The 19,048-nt window shown below is 34.1% G+C and overlaps 1 protein-coding gene across 3 annotated transcripts in view; it reads right to left on the bottom strand.

Moving 5' to 3' along the window:
• Positions 1–2,842: 2,842 nt before the first annotated feature.
• Positions 2,843–19,048, bottom strand: part of LOC110451202 — a 96,610-nt gene continuing 80,404 nt past the window's right edge. Inside the window, exons 1-3 of one of the 3 annotated variants that reach the window (XM_021499082.1) lie at positions 16,529–16,606; positions 16,193–16,354; positions 2,843–6,669 (exon numbers count right to left, since the gene is read on the bottom strand). In XM_021499082.1, the coding sequence (XP_021354757.1) occupies positions 6,446–6,669; positions 16,193–16,354; positions 16,529–16,553 (411 nt within the window). In that variant the 5' untranslated portion in view covers positions 16,554–16,606 and the 3' untranslated portion in view covers positions 2,843–6,445. Of the gene's footprint in view, positions 6,670–8,617; positions 8,696–16,192; positions 16,355–16,528; positions 16,607–19,048 lie in introns of those variants that run through there. The other 2 variants (XM_021499083.1, XM_021499081.1) reach the window with 2 other exon arrangements.

Below are 19,048 nucleotides of genomic sequence, written 5' to 3'. Positions count from 1 at the left end.
AGGAAAAGGTCAAGACATAAAGTTGATGGAGCAGTGAGTGCAGTCTTTTACTCATTCACCCCTGAAGACATATTTGAACTCCTCCAACTCAAAGGTTTGATAGTTCATTGTTAAATTTCAGGGACGAATGAGTTAAATTTCGATCATAGGATTAATGACATGCTAGTAGATCTAGATATTTGATTTAAGTTTCATTTCATTCTTCTTCTGAAAGTCTTTGTAATAAATTTTGCTCAGCAAGGAAAAAGCAAGATCGACTTGAAATCTACTCCACTGAGCTCGTACTAGGCAAATATTTCCGCGAACTAAGGGTAAGGGCGGAGGTATCATTGTTATTGTGAATTTGTAACTAACGTTAAAGATAGTAATGCATTACTGAAAAAATCGGGACGCCTATTTTTAGACGACAAAGATTTAAATACTTTTATTTGTTATTTTCCACCAGCAAATAGCACATATTATCATGATTAACATATCAATCTATTTTTAACTCTTGAAAACTTAATCAGTCAGTATATTGGATATCATCGCATTATAGCGATGGTAGAGTTTAATAGCAGGACTGGTGACAATTGTGATTGTATAAGAAATGACAGGCTTACTGATCATATTATTAACACGATGCCTGATAATATATCCCAGATACAACTATGCAGATACGCAGTAGGGAAAATAAGACTGTCAACCAGTTCGGTCGACAGTTGTTAACACTGTGTGTAAAGCCTCATCTTTACGAATAGTAAATGGAAGACATCATGATGATCCTAATGGCAGTATAACATTTTATAGTAACAGAGGAACTAGTCTAATCGATTATTTGTTAGTAGAAGAATCGACATTGTCTAGTATAACTAATTTTTAATCTGGAATCTTTAATATTTTTTCAGATCATTCGTCTGTTACTTTTTGTCTGAAATTAATCTTTGAGAAATTAAGTCAAACAACATACACACAGTAACATATTAATAGTGAAACACATGTAAAGTATAAATGGAGAGAAGAGAACACTGGTTATGTAAACAAAGCAATATCTGATCATATTGATGAACTGGTCGTTTTGTGTGACCCTGTTGATTTTAGTTCTAAAAGTATTTATGAATGTATTGAGAAATTCACAGTGATGTTAAATGATATTGTTCAACCTTTTATTCGCAAATTATTTCTCGAAATATTTCTCAAAAGGTGCAACTGAAACGGTGTGATGATAAACCTTGGTTTAATGAGATTTCTAGAAGACGTTATAAAGATTACAAAGCTGCATTCAAATCTTTTAGTTTTTCGAAAACAGTAGAAAATCGTAAAACATTAGTCAACAAAAATCGTGTTTATCAGATTTATAAAACTAGGCTCAAGAGAGAATATAAGGGGCATAATGGAAACCAGACGAATTAGTTAAGAAAGCATTACCATAAGTCATTCTATTAAAAAAATGGAAAACGTAATAAATTGAAGAAAAGTCCATTAACTGGGAATTACCTTTTTAATCATTTTTTAAACCTGGCAACTTTGGTACCAAGCATAAATGAGGATATTTTTAATCATTTAAATAATAATGACCGTTCTAATTATTCTGCTTTATTTTCAGAATTAGAAAGGGAATTTAAAGAAGAAGAAATTATTGCAGCTATTAGAAATTTAGATATGAATAAAACACCGGGAAGTGACAATGTTTTAAACGAATACTTTATCAAATGTAAGACATTGCTGTTACCCTGCCTAATTAAGATTTTTAATAATGTATTAGGTCAGGTCACTATCCTACTCTTTGTTGCCAAGGATGCATTGTACCAGGTGATGCCAATTATGCTAATAATAACCGTGGTATATCTCTTGTTAGTCGCCTCGGTAAGACTTTTACCTCTATGACAGAAGTTATTGTAAGATTTCTGAAGCTCAATTTTGTTTTAAAAAGAAAATGTCTACTGTCGATGCATTTTTATATTGCATTTTTTAAGAAAAACACTTAAGAAACGAAAAAGGCTGTATTGCTGTTTTGTTGGTTATAGAAAGGCATTTGATTTCGCGAAACTTCAAAAAATTATGGCACAAATTGTAATGAGAAGGTATTGATGGTAAAATGTTAACTATAATAAGATCATTATATGAAACAGTTAAACGAATTATTCCAGGGAGAAATTCTGTCGCCAATTTTATTTTCCTTTTTAGAAGAAAATTGTCCATCTATTGAATTACAGTTACTCAATTTGTTCCTAATAATGTACGCTGATGACATGGTCATTGTAGCAGAAACTCCTGAAGGTCTTCAAAAGATGCTAGATTATCTTTTAAATTATACTAATAAGTGCGATTTAACAGTGAATAATGATAAGGCTAAAGTGATTGATTTTAGAAATGGTGGTAAATTGAGTAACAATGAATACTGGATATATAATGAGGTTCATTTAGACATTGTAGATGAGTTTAATTACCTTGACGTGTTATTGAATTATAACGGAAAGTTTCGTAAAGCGCAACAAAAAGTAGCAGAACAAGGTCGTAAAGCATTATTTGTCGTTACAAAATGGGTGTCAGAAACAATTTTTTATTTTGATATATTCGATACATCTGTCGCTAGCATTTTAAACTATGGGTTTGAAATATGGGGAAGCCAAAAGGCAGCAGATATAGAAAAGTTACATATAAGTTTCTGTAAAAATCTACTTGGTGTTCGTAAAACTACTCAAAATTGTATATGCTTATGCAAAAGCGATTTCCGTGTCAACACTCTAAATTCAATTTTAATTCACAAATATTAATTGTAACACCACAGGGGTCCTCTCCATAATAAACACTTTACATGGACGTGTAATACTCAAATATATAATAACACATAACACATTTGAATGTTTTAATTTTATTTGGTTTTAATTCCAATATACATACGGAAATTGGGAACGGGCAAGCAGGCTACAAGTTATATCTTGTAAACAAATCAAAACAAATCTCAGTAACAAACTTATTAAAACACAAACATTTCAATTCCATTTCAATAAAGCAAATTAATAAGCTATGTGTTATTAATCGACTGTTAAAACCCAACTGTAATACACCAAATAATGAACACGACAGTATGTTTATTGCCAATTGCTATTTTTTTGGACCCCTCATATCAAGAGTCCTAAATAGATAAAATTGCCATATGATTTAATAAAATAATTGTGTTTGCTTGGCTTTTTGCTTTGAGAACATAAATAAATATTAATTTCGTACTTGAGTTAACCAGTGCTTAACATTTTCGAAATTCATAAATTAAAGGTTTTTAAGCGCCTTTCCTTCTGCTTCAACAGTTGTTTAGGCCTTTTTGGATGTCCATCCTTTTTGCCCCTAGCTTGCAACAGCTGTATGATGCAGTGTAATTAAATGTATGTATACTGTATGGTTACTAAGTTGTTATGGTGAAGTCACCCGTGTGTGCATGCGTGTTACGTTCATTCTTCTTACGTTTGGTTGAGACAATGATGCTTGAAATGTCTGGGTTCTGGCAGGTTCTAAAAGCGAATCAACGTCACGTTGTGTACGCTCGTATGAATCTCGAAAGGAGTCGATGTTCTCGAAACTAGCTGCGTTTACGTGGTGCTGTAGTTACTTTGTGATTCTCATTACAAGCTGCGTTTCTCAACTCTAATATCACGTTTAGAAGTATCGGTTTTAATTAAAGTATGATGTCTATCATTTTATTAAGTCTTTCTTGATATTATCATACTTTATTTTATTCAATTTTAGATGCAATCTTTTACTTTGAAAACATAGCATCTTAGGCTGAAATAGTATGTTCATACCCGATCAAACACATATATTACAAAAAAGTGTTTTATCGTTTAACTTCGATTAAACTATGAGACAGTACATCCGTTATCTTACAACGTCTTCCAACCTTGCTGATTATTGTGACCCGTATATGAATAACCAGCTTATTTTGTATTCATGCTTCGGATCTAGTGCATAATTATGTCAATCTCCGGTAAATAAGGTTAGTGATAGGTGCACTAAAAGCAGGTTGATGTGACACTCCTAAAACTATGCCGTATTCTGAACTGGAAATGCTAGTTTATACAACTGGTTTTAAGAGTGAGAATGTGTACAGTATAACACAAGATATTTACAATATACAGTTGAACGTTTCAAATCTGACTGCCGCATATCCGAACTTGCAAACAACCGAACCTACCCAATGCCCCGAATTACCGTTAAAATATCAATTCGATGTTATATATACATGCATTACGCACTTGGAAGGAATTCGAACAGCAACACACCATGAGTGTGTTCAATGATAATTACACGCTTACTTACTTAAGGATCTCTGTCCCATAGCTGGCAAAATACTTTATAATAAAACAATATTCCCCCTTCAATTTCAAGGTCCAGGGTTCGTATCCGGGTCTGGCCCAGTAACATTTTTGTTCTCAGAACACTATTGTTGAATTCTGTTATGTTTAATTCATCTTTGCTTTTTTCATAAACATGTATGTGTTTCTTTTCAGAAAAGATTAATTAAAGCGTTGGTCATGCAGGTAAAAACATCCATTTCATGATTTATGTTTTGGCAGTGGTACGGGGATCCTTAATACATTTTAAAAATCAAAAGACGGCCATTAACGGTACGAAAGGTAACTTAAACACATACTCTTGGCTTTAGGTACAGGTAACCCAATGATCAAGCCCACCTACCTATTAATGCTTAAAGCACTATATCCAAACCATAAAACTTAATAAAAAAATGTATCCAAAATGTGTTCGGATACACGGCGCTTTGATGTATAAAATCCAAGAAATCTCATACCCCATATAAATGTGTACAGTGTTATGTTATGTGCCTTTATGCAGTAGATCACGTCACGGTGTACCCATCTCTACGGGTGTATCACAAGGCCAGTAACTTAAGTTTGTACACAAAATTCAAAACATCTTTTCAACAAAATCGTTATTAAACAGCATATACACACTCGCAAAGGGGCATAATTACCTTCAGAGAATTTAGTATTTAAATGCAATTAATTTTTCCTTCAAAGGTTACGATGGAAATATATCGATCATGTATTGCGATTCTGTAGCAAACGGTCAAATAAGAAACACTGTATAGACTGGACAAGACAGATACTTAAACACATAAATGGTCCCATGGTTACTACATGAGAGATTACATTTAATTAACATAAATATGTTTCAATTTTACATTATACATCATGCATGTCAAAAATGGTATCAATGTGCATAGTTAAGTAGAAAAACAGTATAATGTACATTTTTTCAAACAGTGATTTTCAATTACAAATGTTATTGTGTAATTTCAAAAAGAAAACAAAATAACCTATTCTAAATAGACATTAATAGCAAACTAAGAGATAAAATAAAAACAAACTGTAAATGTTGAAATTTCGTTGCCATAGAATACAAAATAGCTTCTATACAAGTACTTATCATTATCTAAATCTATCAAAATGAAACCAAGAATTAAAAAAAAGATTTTAGATCACAGTACTGCAGTAGGAAACACACGGACACATTGTTAACATGTCTATCCCTTTGGATGAGTAACCTGGTGTCAAAAGTAATTGACTCAAGATTACTGTGTCTAGCACTTAATAAACGTATTTTTTACTCTGACATGTAACTCATTCTTGAATAGTAATTTGGACCAAGAAAATCAATTGATGAAAAAGGGGGAATTGTATGCATTCATACATTGATATAATTCTGAATATTATATAATATAAATACATATTTAACGGGAGCTAACTCTACCCCAATCACTTATATCTTATATAAAATAACCAAATATAAACTGTTTACATATTTGGGTTCACCATGGAGTAATTTCACAATGAATTAAAAGCATGTCGGAGATTCAAATCCCAAGGGTAACTTAGTATCCAAAATACCTTACAGCACATTATTAATTAATCAAGTTTCACTCGAACTAAACCATTTTAATTCTGACACTAATTGTTAATGTATATACAAATTTATCACAACCATCCCTATAAAACAATTAATAGAGTGACGTAACCTAACCACTTAAACAGTAGCAAGAGAACTTAAACAAACAACACGCATTCCTCATAAATAGCTATTTTCAATGACAAATTCCTGTAATATTTCTTTCAATTTTGTCAATGATTAAACATATGTTGCAATATTATGCAAAGTAAAATTATCTTCTCGTCGTTGAGAGACAAATTATACTTTTAAACATAAATAATACGGGATAGGAACAAAAAAGAACAAAACAAACAAACGTCGTCTGTGCTGACTTAACCGTAGTAACCTACACGGTTACTTAATAAAATCATCTTACAACAATTGTGAATGCCCAGAGTAAGGTCCACTTTTCGGTACACAAACGTGCACATCTCTTTCAACATCGCATAAAACAATGACACAGAGGGTATCAATCGATTTGTTTGGCATATCAAAGTAGATTTTCATGCAATAATTTTCTTTGCTATAACAGCCAACTGCGCACCAGGAAGTTGAGTCCTAGAATGCCTATCACGCAGATATTGTTTACTGTGAAATGATTGGATGTATTGCATCCGTCAAAGTTACACGTCTCCAGGCAACCGTAAACCATCTCTGATTTATCTCCAATCTCGTACTTAATATCACCACAATGGCTTCCCCAATCCTCGTTGCTACACTGTCGGACTAGTATAGATGTTCCGTCCTCTGAAAAATATAAAACAAAACATTGCAAGTACCATACGCTTATACATATTAAAATGTTGATGGTTTGTTGTAATATATCTTATATGTACAATTATTTGATCGTTCAGATCATACTTTTTTGAGAATAGTATTGGATTGTCTGAAATTGTATGTGATCTTGATAACTGTAGCTCATGATATGATACGGAAACATGGTCGCAATTAGGATACCATTGAGAAATATGCTATTTCTTTGTCTGATATGAAGATCAATGCTATTCAATATGCCTATACGCGTGCCTAGTTGTACTGTTGTCGCTACCCCAATTCTCACTATGGAGACGTGGCATTACTTGGATTTAACCTAGTTTTTCATGGCAGGTGTCGTCGATGAAGCAGAAACCGTTCACCCTTCCGGAACATCTGGTCTGATTCTTGTACCCTTTAAAAGTTCTCCATGTGAATCATTCTTTTGTTCATCTTTTGCCCTAGTAAATTTGAAGTTGAATATAGTGTTTTTTTTATAATCTCTCGTGTTTTAAAACGTTAAGAATAATTGAAAAAAGTTTCATTCTTGTTCAATTTTTACTCCGGACGGGTTTTATTATAGACCATCTGTTTGTACTCTGTAACACGAAAATCAAATAATAAGTGAACTCATACCAAATGAGTTTATTTATCGAATGAGTACTTCATATGCATCATATATCAAAATGTAACCATATTTAGTAATGTAATGTTATTTAAGATAAAAGATGATTTTTTACCAGGTATTTTGTCTGTGATACATAAATGCATATTAATGACACATCAATTAACAACATAACACAAATAAATATTTTTAAAAGTCATGCCATGTTAAAAAAATCAATTATTATTCTTACACTGTATAAGTACTCCTACCAAGGGCAATTGCGATACGTTGACACACGTTCAGATATGTAGTATCTGTCCTGATTTTTTATTTCCTTTTTGGCAAAACAAACAATATAAACATTTATTTAATATGTTAAGTAATAGTGCAATTTGTAGAGCATATGCCATTTGTAACAGAAATTATTGGCTTTTGTGCGTTTTACAAATTTCTTATTCCGAGAGTCCAGCAGCATTCGTGTGTGCATATCACGCTAGCCATTGGTAATAGAGAAATACGCATGTACACATTTTGTGTATTTATCAACATGAATGTAACATTAGGATAAAAATCTAAATGTAATTCCATCGATCTTTGAGCCAATTGCCCACCCGTAGAACCACTTTCGTTCCATCTGTTTTGGATGAATCGAATGTTTACTACATGGCTAAACGCCTACATCTATTGAGCGCCAACTTGTGATGATATATTGATGAGACTGAAAATATCTAGTGTACAGTAGTTTAATTCATAAAAACCCAACCTCGTCTGCGTAGCCGAACGCCTTCATCCATTTGACAGAACCCTCAACTTGCACTGATATGTTGGTGAAGTGCGAAAATTCCATATAAATATCATTGGAGTACAGTAATTTATCTCATAAAAATCTAACCTCTTCTACATGGTGGAACGCCTATATCCATGAGGTTCCAACTTGCACAGATTTATTGGTGAAGAGCAAAACTCTCTATATATTTCATTGGAGTTCAGTTACTGTAGTTTATTGCATAACAATCCAACCTCTTCTTCGTGGCGGAACGTCTACATCCATTAGGCTCCAAGCTGCACAGATTTGTTGGTGAAGAGCAAAACTCCATATGAAAATCTCCGGAGTAAAGTAGTTTATCTAATAAATACCATGCTTCTTCAGATATATTGAATGGAGGCTTATTTTAAGGGAGAAATACACATTATGAACGTTACAGAAGGTATATTTTCATCTTGAGATTGCTGACCAGTATCAAGCTGCTAGTATTAACATAAGTCCTTACTCTACATAATAAAAAAATGAGGAAATTAACACGGTCGATCATTAATGGATATTTTGAACCTTACAGAAGGCATATTCTCTTCGAGGGATGGCTGACCAGTACCAACGACGATACGCTGCTAGTGTTAACGTCTGTCTGTACTCTATACCGAAAAAAAAAAAAAAAAAAGGAAATCAAAACTGTCAATCATGAATCATATTCATCAGACAAATCACGTAGGCGACAGGATGACATCCTCCATCAACCCCGGAACATAACCTAATGATGTTCGCCATATAACCTTGTAATCTTTAATGCACTAATTGTCCTATCCATTATTTGGACGGTTATTAGACAAGCAGGTTGACAACAATCAATAACGTTGTTTTTATTCTACGTGAAACCTTTGGATGCCGGTGATCCTGACTGATAGAGTAATTTCAGTGTTCTGTCAGGCTCCGTGCGCTGTGGTTCCCTGCATAGTTCTAGGCGGGCCTAATAAGCGCACTTCAATTTTCTTGGCTTCGTTTGATCTCCTCTGACGGCTGTATGCCACATCAATTATTCCTGTTACTACGCGAGTGTATTGTGTAGGTCAAGCGGGTGCATAAATCAATAAACAATAGGCCAACAACAACTTAATGCCCGGAATATATATTTATATTATCTAATGACCGGGTCTAACATCGGACAGGCTACAAGTAAGCTCAGACAGTTTAGACGATATTAAAACATAATACAAATAGAAAGAAACATCGATGAAAGACAGTCCTAGTTCCGCCACTAAGTCGCTGAAAGATATTTCTTCCGCCTGAGAATGGGTCCACATTGCTTTATGGGAAATTTCATTGCTTGATACTCATCTTGTACTTTTCCGGGCCAAGTTGTACAGGTATTCATCATTTTACATTTACTACATACATGGTACATGCATGCTATTTTCCTCAAGAGAATGTTTGCTTATTTTATTGAATAAATCAGGGCCTTAATTAGGATGCTTGTTCAATTAGTTGACGTGTTCCGTTGATCATTAGATTTAGCGTCACGTTCTCATAATAGTTGCATTATATATTATTAATCAGTTTTATAGTGCTTATGCATCAACACGCCAATCTTGAATGCTTATTACTAGAAATATGTTATAAGGAATTATATAATAAAAAAAATGTGTTTGTCGAAAAAATGTTCTAGGACTTTTCTTTTAGGACTGATCAGCGTTAATTAGGCCCAAACGAATGATTTGAAGTTATTATAACTTAATTTGATGTTGTTATGCTTATTGTTATGTGTGCCATTATATATGATAAGACGCCAACACGCCAGGATGAAGGCGTCTAAAGGCTGATACTAGACGTCAGAAAAGTGCGTGTTAGATATATGAATGTAGCGAAAGGGCGGTCGTCGAGAAGTCTACAGCATTCGTAGTCAATGTCACTTGATTTTAGATTTGGAACTAGGAAAAAAATCACAGATGCTATGTTGACAGTACGAACAAAATTATCTAAAAGTGAGGCAATACAAAAAATCAAACAACCAAGAACCCCCCCCCCCCCATATATTTGACAGTGTACGCAAAAAACAAATTGCGAGAACTGCAGCGCCCCCTGCGTGTCTGAAAGCTCAATCATTGTAGTGTCGATGTCGGTCTATCAAATAAGATTGATAGGTTATTAAAAAACACTCACCACGAACTTCCTGTATTAACAAGAAAAACAAAATAATATGGGCAAATGAAATTATCCGCAGCCTATCATATTCATGATGCCGAAGTATTTCTGCATACTTGTCAGTGATGTGAACGACCTTCAAGTAGTGCTGTATGCTGGTTAATTATGTATGATTTTGGCATTCGGTTATGTTGATGATGCCCAGGTTCTGATGTTGACGATGTGTTGATGTTGTCAAATTTGTGATGTTGCATTGGTTGTGATGTTGCCATGGTGCTGATGTTGCAAAGGTTTTGATGTTGCCAATGTGTTTATGTTGCTAATTCGTTTCTCTTAATTCCATCAACAAGGTTATCAACCCTCTGTCATTTGTAAGCTGCCGACATGATCTTGTACATTCCGTCAACACTGTCAAAGTCTCTCTTCAATAGTTGAGCTCCCGAAGTGTAATCCGTCAACACTGTGATCCGAAATCCAGCCACTGAGGTAAACTTGAATCAAATATATGAATGAAATGCCAGACGCGATCGGCAAACTTCTCCAATGTAGACGTGATATGCAGAAAATGTGTAGTATGAACCTAGCTTAAAAGAATGCTGGATACTGCCGTTTAGTACAGGACTGTTCAATAAAAGCGTCCTTACATATTATCTACCTTAATAGCTGAAATTTGTTCTGGGTATTTTATTTGATATTTTGTTCGATAGAAAAAGGAGCAAACGCACCCAAGTGAAACAATTTTACTTATGCCATATGGCTGTTAAAACACTAATCTCCTAAGGTTTTTACTCCAACTTCAGCCTCAAACAGAACAAAAAATATAATGTGATGAAATTCAAACTATGCTACATTCATCATATATATTCACCAAGGACATTGTATATAAAGCATATATACTGTCAACTATTCTTGAAAACGCATTTATTACAGTGAAATTATTTCATGCTGAATTAGTCAAAACCGAGTTATCTCCCTTCTATCACGGTCTCTCTGTATCTACTGCAGTTTACACTACCCACAAATGTTTTATACAGTAATGTACAGAAATAAAACTTGATATGGATATTAAACATATTTTAGGACGTTTTTTGACTGCGACCATCAACTATTCAGAGGTCTGAAACCATGAAATTATATCTAGATATACAACGTAATGTTATTAAGGTTCAACAGGTTCCTGAAAAGATGTCTCCCTTAAATTTCAACCTCCTGAAAAGTCGTATTAAAGGAGCCCACTCAAACATCGGCATTCACAGATGTAAATTTGATATATTGAACTTGTACATTTGTTATTAAAACGGCATTAACGTTAACGAAGTCAATACTATAGGATTTATAATATTAGTTCGCCTGGATTATAACATGTCGATCTATTTTGAGTACGACATGAATGCTACGAAATGAGAAATTGAAATATTAAAAGAGAAATTTAGCTCTGCATAGCCTAGGCATTGAGATAAACTATAAATAATATGTGATTTTGTCGCAAATATTTAGGTCAAAAACGAGTTCGACATGGTATGATGCCGGTGAACTTGTATGAAGACATCAGTCTACATGCCTTAGTTCATACTAAATTAGCGTCGATATGTACCATTTTTAAAACTAAAGTACAAGTTCTTAGGAGGCACGGTAGCACAGTGGTAGGACGCCGGGCTCGTGACCGAAGGGTTGCGGGTTCGTGTCACGGCACGGCTCTGTGTTGTATCTTTGAGCAAGATACTTAACTCCGCTTGTTCCAGTCCACTCAGCGGTAAGTGAGTACGCGGTTGGGCAGTGCTAGAATTGTTGAATGCTAGCTGTTAGCGCCGAAATGGCAGGTCCGGCTGTATGCTCCCGAGGGAGTTGAAAAAGATATTGGTTGGTTGCAAAGGCCCTATAACCAGGGATAATAATTTGTGAACCGCTTTGAGACGACCTACGAACTAGGTTGTGATAAAGCGGTATATAAGAACCTCGAACTATTATTATCATTATTATTATTATTTAATATATCCAAATTACACGTCTTAATTCCTATGTAATATTTGGGTATTTATAAAAGACCTATTTAGGTGTTGAAAGTTAGGGTAACTGTATCTTTAAGTGGTCTTCTTCAACCTTAAAAGCTAGGTGTATATCATGACAGATCTTTCATTGTCAGCAGTTAGCAACCATTAACACACATATATATATTTACATCATACATGTGCAGAACATTTTGAAACGCCGTTACACTATTCACAAATTGCAGACGACAACAATCTGAGCAGCCAAATTGCTGAAATTCTCGTTCAAGTAAACATTGTTTTTTTTTTAACACAACTCTTATCGCTTTTAATATTTTAAACAGTTATTAAACGTCCATTCTGCCTACATTTACTGATTAAATCCGTATTATAAAAGCGAGTGGAGAATAGAGATATGAAATCTAACGGTAAGTAAATTAGCGTATCTCAATGCTCCCCCTAGTGTGCTGTTATCGATAACAGCTAGAACACACTGAAGACGTCATCACATAGCTCAAAACTACGGTGGCTGATTTTTCATTGCTTCGTCTTTTCGCCCCAAAAAATGAGCATATGTTCTCTGTTTCTCCTCTTTTCAGGGCGAAAAGACGAAGCAACGATATTTAAGTTGATTAATTCTCGTTTTTGTTGGGGGAAAGCATGAAATAACGGGAATGAAGAATTGTTAATTATCGTCTTTTGCGGCGAAAACACGAAACATGGAAATGGCACCAGTCAGGTACCGTACATAACAACATTCTACAAGGTCAATAAGGATACCTTAGCTATAGTCTACAATTTTACTTACTCGGCACATGATTCGATTTACAACTTCATGATAAGATAAAAGCAAACATTAAGAAAACACACTCATCTTGTTTTTGAAACAGAACCCCAGCACCTCTACGATAAACGGTAGAGATAAACGGTTTTAACATTGTTTAAGAAGTAATCAAACAGTGTTACATACGTTTACGAATGCTGTTAGGTAATCTTTTGAATACACAAGCAGCATGGTATTATCTATAAGAATGCAGCAACAGATTGCAAATATGTATGCAATACAATATAATGCTTGTAATAGCAAATGTTTCGGCAGTTTTCATGTAATGATTATAAAACAATTTTTATATATACTCCTTCTGCATCATCATGAGATATAATAAGTAAAAGGTATGAGATGGAGTGGCAGCTTCAATTTCACACCATTTTAGATTGAATGTTAGACGACTACGGGCAATATTATGAGACAAGACATATAGTTGGTAGTTATTTCAAGGATAACCCTTAAACTAAAGGAAATGTTGTGTTTAGATACTTAAATGATAAAAGCGGCAATATTCAACGTTTAATGATCATGGCTTAGCAAAATATTAATGCAAATGAGTAGAATCATTTTTGTAAAAGGTAATATTTTATAGCCATATTTATAATTTCAACGTTGATGAAAAGAATAAGTAACATTTACAGAGTACTTTTGAGCTTTTTATGGCTTATATTATAAATGGTTATAGCATTTGTCACAAGAAATATTTGTGATGATATAGTGCTGAGATTAACGGTGAAAAAAACCCCTGCTTATTTTTGAAATAATTTAAAATAATCCTACTATTTATTAGGAAAATTTATGCTTCGAATTGTTCATACAATTTGCATGTATTGTACTTATTTGACTATGATCTGTATGTCTGGTAAAACAATAAGATTCTGATCTTTTCACAGAACACATCGGTTCATTTTTGAAGTTCAAGTAATGTTTAACTTAATTTCAATGTAACTTTTTCTTAACTCTTACGCCGTCATTTCATCCATCCGACACATGTGGAAAATCCACATAACAAACATGTCGACAGATTTAAAAGTAAAATAGTACTCAAATAATGTCGGGTTACATCGAACGAAGTTTTAGTCAATTGATGTTAACAATGAACGGGTTTCCTTTGTCAGACCTGTTGACATTAATGCACAACACGATCTTATCAAACTGATTCAGTAATAGTATCATCTTGATAATGTCTTCAACAAACAGGTAATGAGTTTCGTGTTTTGTATCTAACTTGAAGTACGTACGTATAGTTTAGCTAAAGGATTAATATCCACTTGAGACATTTGTTTACATATTAATTCACCTCATTCAACTGTTTAGAAAATACAAAGTTATGGACTTAAGTATTGATTGCAGCAGCAATATCATTACTTTCGTATCTCAGTGATCATCATTTCTTAATTAATGAGAATAATTATTAAAAAAGAATTAAAAAAAAAATGCGAAAGACGAAAGACCTTCTTCACCTTTGAACAAACATACTTAAACGCAATTATCAATTATATTTTCATCTGATTCAAGAGCATATTCATGCAAATAAAATTGACCGAAAATATCTCCCTAATAAGATAAGCTACAGTATGTATTATAAAATCTACTGCAAAGCCTTAACAAGACCTTTACTGATATGAAATTAATCAACAGAAATTCATGTTTCAAACGTAGATACTTCATTAAGTATTCTCAAACGTATGGTGTTTAATTTTTTATAGAATAGTTGCAGGTTCCTGTTTTCCTGAATAATGCTTAAGGATCCTTTGTCCAACCTTTGTCCAACATCAAACTTCGGTTAACCAGGTTTTGAATATAATAGATTCGCGACCGCACTAGGGTACCACCGTTGAAAAGTTTGCTCAGATTGTTAGAGCTACATTACAAACCTAGGAGGTCCAGTTTGGTACCATTATGTTCATATACTTAGTACATGTAATACATTTTTTTCATTTCATTTTTATGATACTTTCATAAATAAATTGCAAACCATCGTTTTCTTTCAAAAACGATTTATCAAAGCTAGTAAAACGATTCTAAGGAATATTTACAGTATTTTGCAGTGGTACGGGGATCCTAAATTGAAAAAAGAAAACATTAACAAAAACATTTTATATAGTAAAACATTGCTGATTTAAAGAAACACCTTAAGTAAGAATATTTTCTATAACTTTAGTAATTATTCATTCAGAAAAAAACAATTTCTTTGAATTTCCTTATGCTTACATGATATCTCAATGCCCATATCTGAAATTAGGACCCTTCCATTTCGTTTTTTACACTATATTGTCAGGACTTACCGTTATACGTTTGTTGTTTATAGAAATAAGACTGGTTACAGTTCCCGTACAAGCATTGCTACATAGGGTGCAGAATGACCGAATTTAGGGGTATAATTCCGAACAATATGTTTCCAAATGAAAATTTATGTGTGAACATCTGATTAATAAATCTGTAATGTAGAGTTCGAGAAAAAGCTCCGACTAAACAATTAAAATGCTCAGTTGATGCAAAAGCTGGTGTAGAAGGATAGCCGCTGATGGAGTTGACACTTCCTCTACCATGCCTTCCCCGCCATCTAGAGGGCGCTGATCGTGATATAACTGTCTAGACCAGCAGCACGCAACTCATTGATACAGTATTCCTATATTTCTGTCTAGGAATTGGATTCAAATAAATGATAAACAAACATTATTTGTGGAAGGGGAATAAATAAGATGAAAATTACTTATATCCCTTCGTTGCGAGTTGCATAATGATTGACAGTGTACGCGGAGGCTGAGCCGAGGCGTCCCTCGATCTAACTTCTTCATTAGCCCTTCGTGTTATTATTGTAAGGAATTGAGCACGTAACGAGGAGCCAATACTCTATCAGCTATCCATCTCTGTCTGCTTTTATGCCAATTTAAGCGTTCGTGTATTAGCAACGCTTGGTACTCAAGATACAATTGTAATGCCGTATAAGCACGCGTGAATATGTTTAGGCCAAGAGAACATCTTCACACTTTAAAGAACTACGACAGACATAATGATCATTCAATTTCGCAGTATCAAATAGACATTCTGCTTCTGTTCAACCTTTCGTGCTGCTGGGACATAAGCATCATTCAAACCAAGGAAACAATGTATCTGAATTTGGGAGATACAACGCTATGTCGACAGGTCTAGAGAAAAGAAACTACTCAAACCTCTTGTTCCTTTAAGCTTGATGCAGTGTGTGGCTTTGAAGAATCCGAAGTCACAGCTCCTCGCTATAAACACGGACGTCTTAAGGTTCTGGTCGAATTTGTCCTCGCAGTCCCTGTTTCCGTGCTGCAGAGAGGAGCACACATAACAGTCTATGGCCAGCACTGCAAGTAAAACAAACCAATAGTGAATATATAATATCGACATTTATATTCCTCCATTGTAAAAATAAAAAATATTCCAGAAATAACAACAGTTGCCATTTAAACCTTGACAGATCCGGCACCTAGATGTATATATGGCATCGGAATAGGGTAAGTCTGCAAAAGGTTTCTTACCATAGTCTTTCAATAGTAAAAACATCCAATTCAGATATAAAAACCGTTGTCACTTCAAAAGACAATTTCAATTGCTAGAAGTAGATATACCATCTTGAAGACGGCTATTTATCAAAGTAAACTTTGAAACGTTTCATTTCGATAACAGGAATATTTTTCACATGCACTTCTGTACATTTAAATATTTCACATGAGAGTGACATGTTGGCTGTGTTGTTGTTATCGAGCGAAGCAGTGATCCGTCCAGGGGACTATTTGACCGATTTGTTTCCCTTTTGGCAGAGAATCAAAACAGTAAAACGTGCTACTTGTATGGTTTATTTCGTGTTTGCGGATAGGCCTTTGTGTTATATTCTGTAACACCGTGATTCGAAGGATCGAAGGTTCACAGGTACTCCAGGATGGTTCTGATCTATTTCCGCCAGTAGCGGTTAACTTTATGTGTCTAGCAGATGGAAGTTAAAGCCATCGCTAAAACGTTTTATAACAAGACGAAAGGCACTGTCAAATTCAGATATGGTTCTGGCTGGTTTTCACAGAGCGTGGATTTATTCAGAAGCTTTGGTATCAAAATTTGAAAAGATAATGAATGACATGAATACAAGTCCAGTTATTTACAATATCTTCATTGTGATCGGGAACAAATCATATGACTTTCCGTTATTTCTAAGGTTTGACAGTCAACAAAACATTGTTTCAGATCTACATTGTGGTGTTTGCCGAAATAGAAAATTGGTGTTTGTTTTCTTACAAAAATGTTGTTGCGTCATTTGGTATGAATATATTTTAGGAACCAAAAGAAACGCCAAACAATGTCTATTATTGCTATGATGATATACAACCAAGTTAACTATAAACTTAAACTTTTTCCTGTCATTGTTAGTGAATGGGAAAACATGCATACATGTACGACAGTTCGCCAAATAATAGAAGTAATCACATGATATGACGAAACAGATATGTGTTTCCTTTGAGAGCTAATATTTATGTTAACAATATCATATCTTCCTTAATGTTATTGCAGTGTCAAACACATTTCAGTCTCAAAACTTCCCAGCTGATTTATTTTTTTATTTGAAAAAGGCATTCGTAGTTTGCATTCGTTATGCTAATAATCAAGCGTCGCCCTACGGTACAAATACTTAAATACTTAATACTATAGGAGTGTTAATTCCTCCCTTGTCCTGATAAAACTTTAATAAAGTCTTTTCTTAGCAACAACTTTCGAAGGTGTCTTGAAGACAGTGAAACGGAAACAATTATTAAACGAGTTCATTAACTAAACGCGGAAGATATAGAAATTCATATGAATGTTTCTATAGTAATGACAAGAGTTGGTATCAGATGACGATGCGACAATTCGGTACATTCGGTTCGGCACATGGGTATTATGTCGCTGGGCACCTACACTCTTATGGTGTCCAGTCAGATGGTGACGATAAAATGATAAGTTATTATTTCCTTTTGCCATGAGGGAGATATATAAATTTGTTCATCTGGATCAAAATCTGTATTTCTCTCTTAGTTTATATTACCTTAGGATCTCTGTCTCACTGCACTGTGTTTTTCTATATACAGTAACTTCCCTTTGATTTCCGTTTTGATATACCTTTAGCAGAGAAACGTTGGGCCAGGACATCTCAGGTAGCTCAATTGGTTTGCATTACAATATGAATTCCGGTGTTCGAACCCCGGTCTAGCCCCCCCGAATTGTTTCCACTCCGAACACGGTGGTTGATTATGTTTTGTTTAATTCATTTCTACTATATCTAATTAAAGTCCCGCAAGGTATGGATATCTTTTCAGAAATGATCAATTAATGCTATAGCCATGCATGGAAACGTTTCCAATACTCAGTGACAATGTTTGGTAGTGGTACGGGGATCCTTAAGAGTTTGATCTTACAATATATAACGCTGGGCTCACTCAAATATACTATAACTGTACGCCTAGAATGTATATTTCAAAATAGGAATGTCTTTTTAGACAAAAAGTGTAAATCTTTAGAAAAAGATGTATTAGAGATAGTAGGTGGAATGGCTTCAACATCTGAATATTATTAATAACAGAAATAAATACTACTTTCTTCATGTGACCGACCAAAGCTAACCAGTACCTTTAAACAGTAGTTTATAATCGAATATTAACAAGTGTTATACCAAAACATCTAACACTTTGACTTCTAAATATACATACTTTGATATATATTTTTCTCATAATTATAGACGAAATTTGTCAATCAATGATATTTAATTAGTCGATATAATTGACGGTTCCTGGGAATTTTCCATTGATTCCATTTTCAAAATAATGTTTTAAGCGGAAAATCGATGAACATGTTTCATACTCCTTACAGCTTTTCATCCAATTATGTTAAAGGTTAACTCAAAAGTCTGTCATCATCTTCAGTGCTACATAGGCATTCATATGGCTTCTGCAAACTGTAATAATCTTTAGGCTGGTACATCATTGTTTCGACTTCAACGAACGTTAATACTTGATATTGTCTCCTTCGAAAGG

The sequence above is a fragment of the Mizuhopecten yessoensis genome, unplaced genomic scaffold (assembly GCF_002113885.1).
Source record: "Mizuhopecten yessoensis strain PY_sf001 unplaced genomic scaffold, ASM211388v2 scaffold5877, whole genome shotgun sequence".
NCBI lineage: Eukaryota > Metazoa > Mollusca > Bivalvia > Pectinida > Pectinidae > Mizuhopecten > Mizuhopecten yessoensis.
Note: the sequence above shows the minus strand (reverse complement) of the source record. Positions and strands in the feature narration are given on the sequence as shown.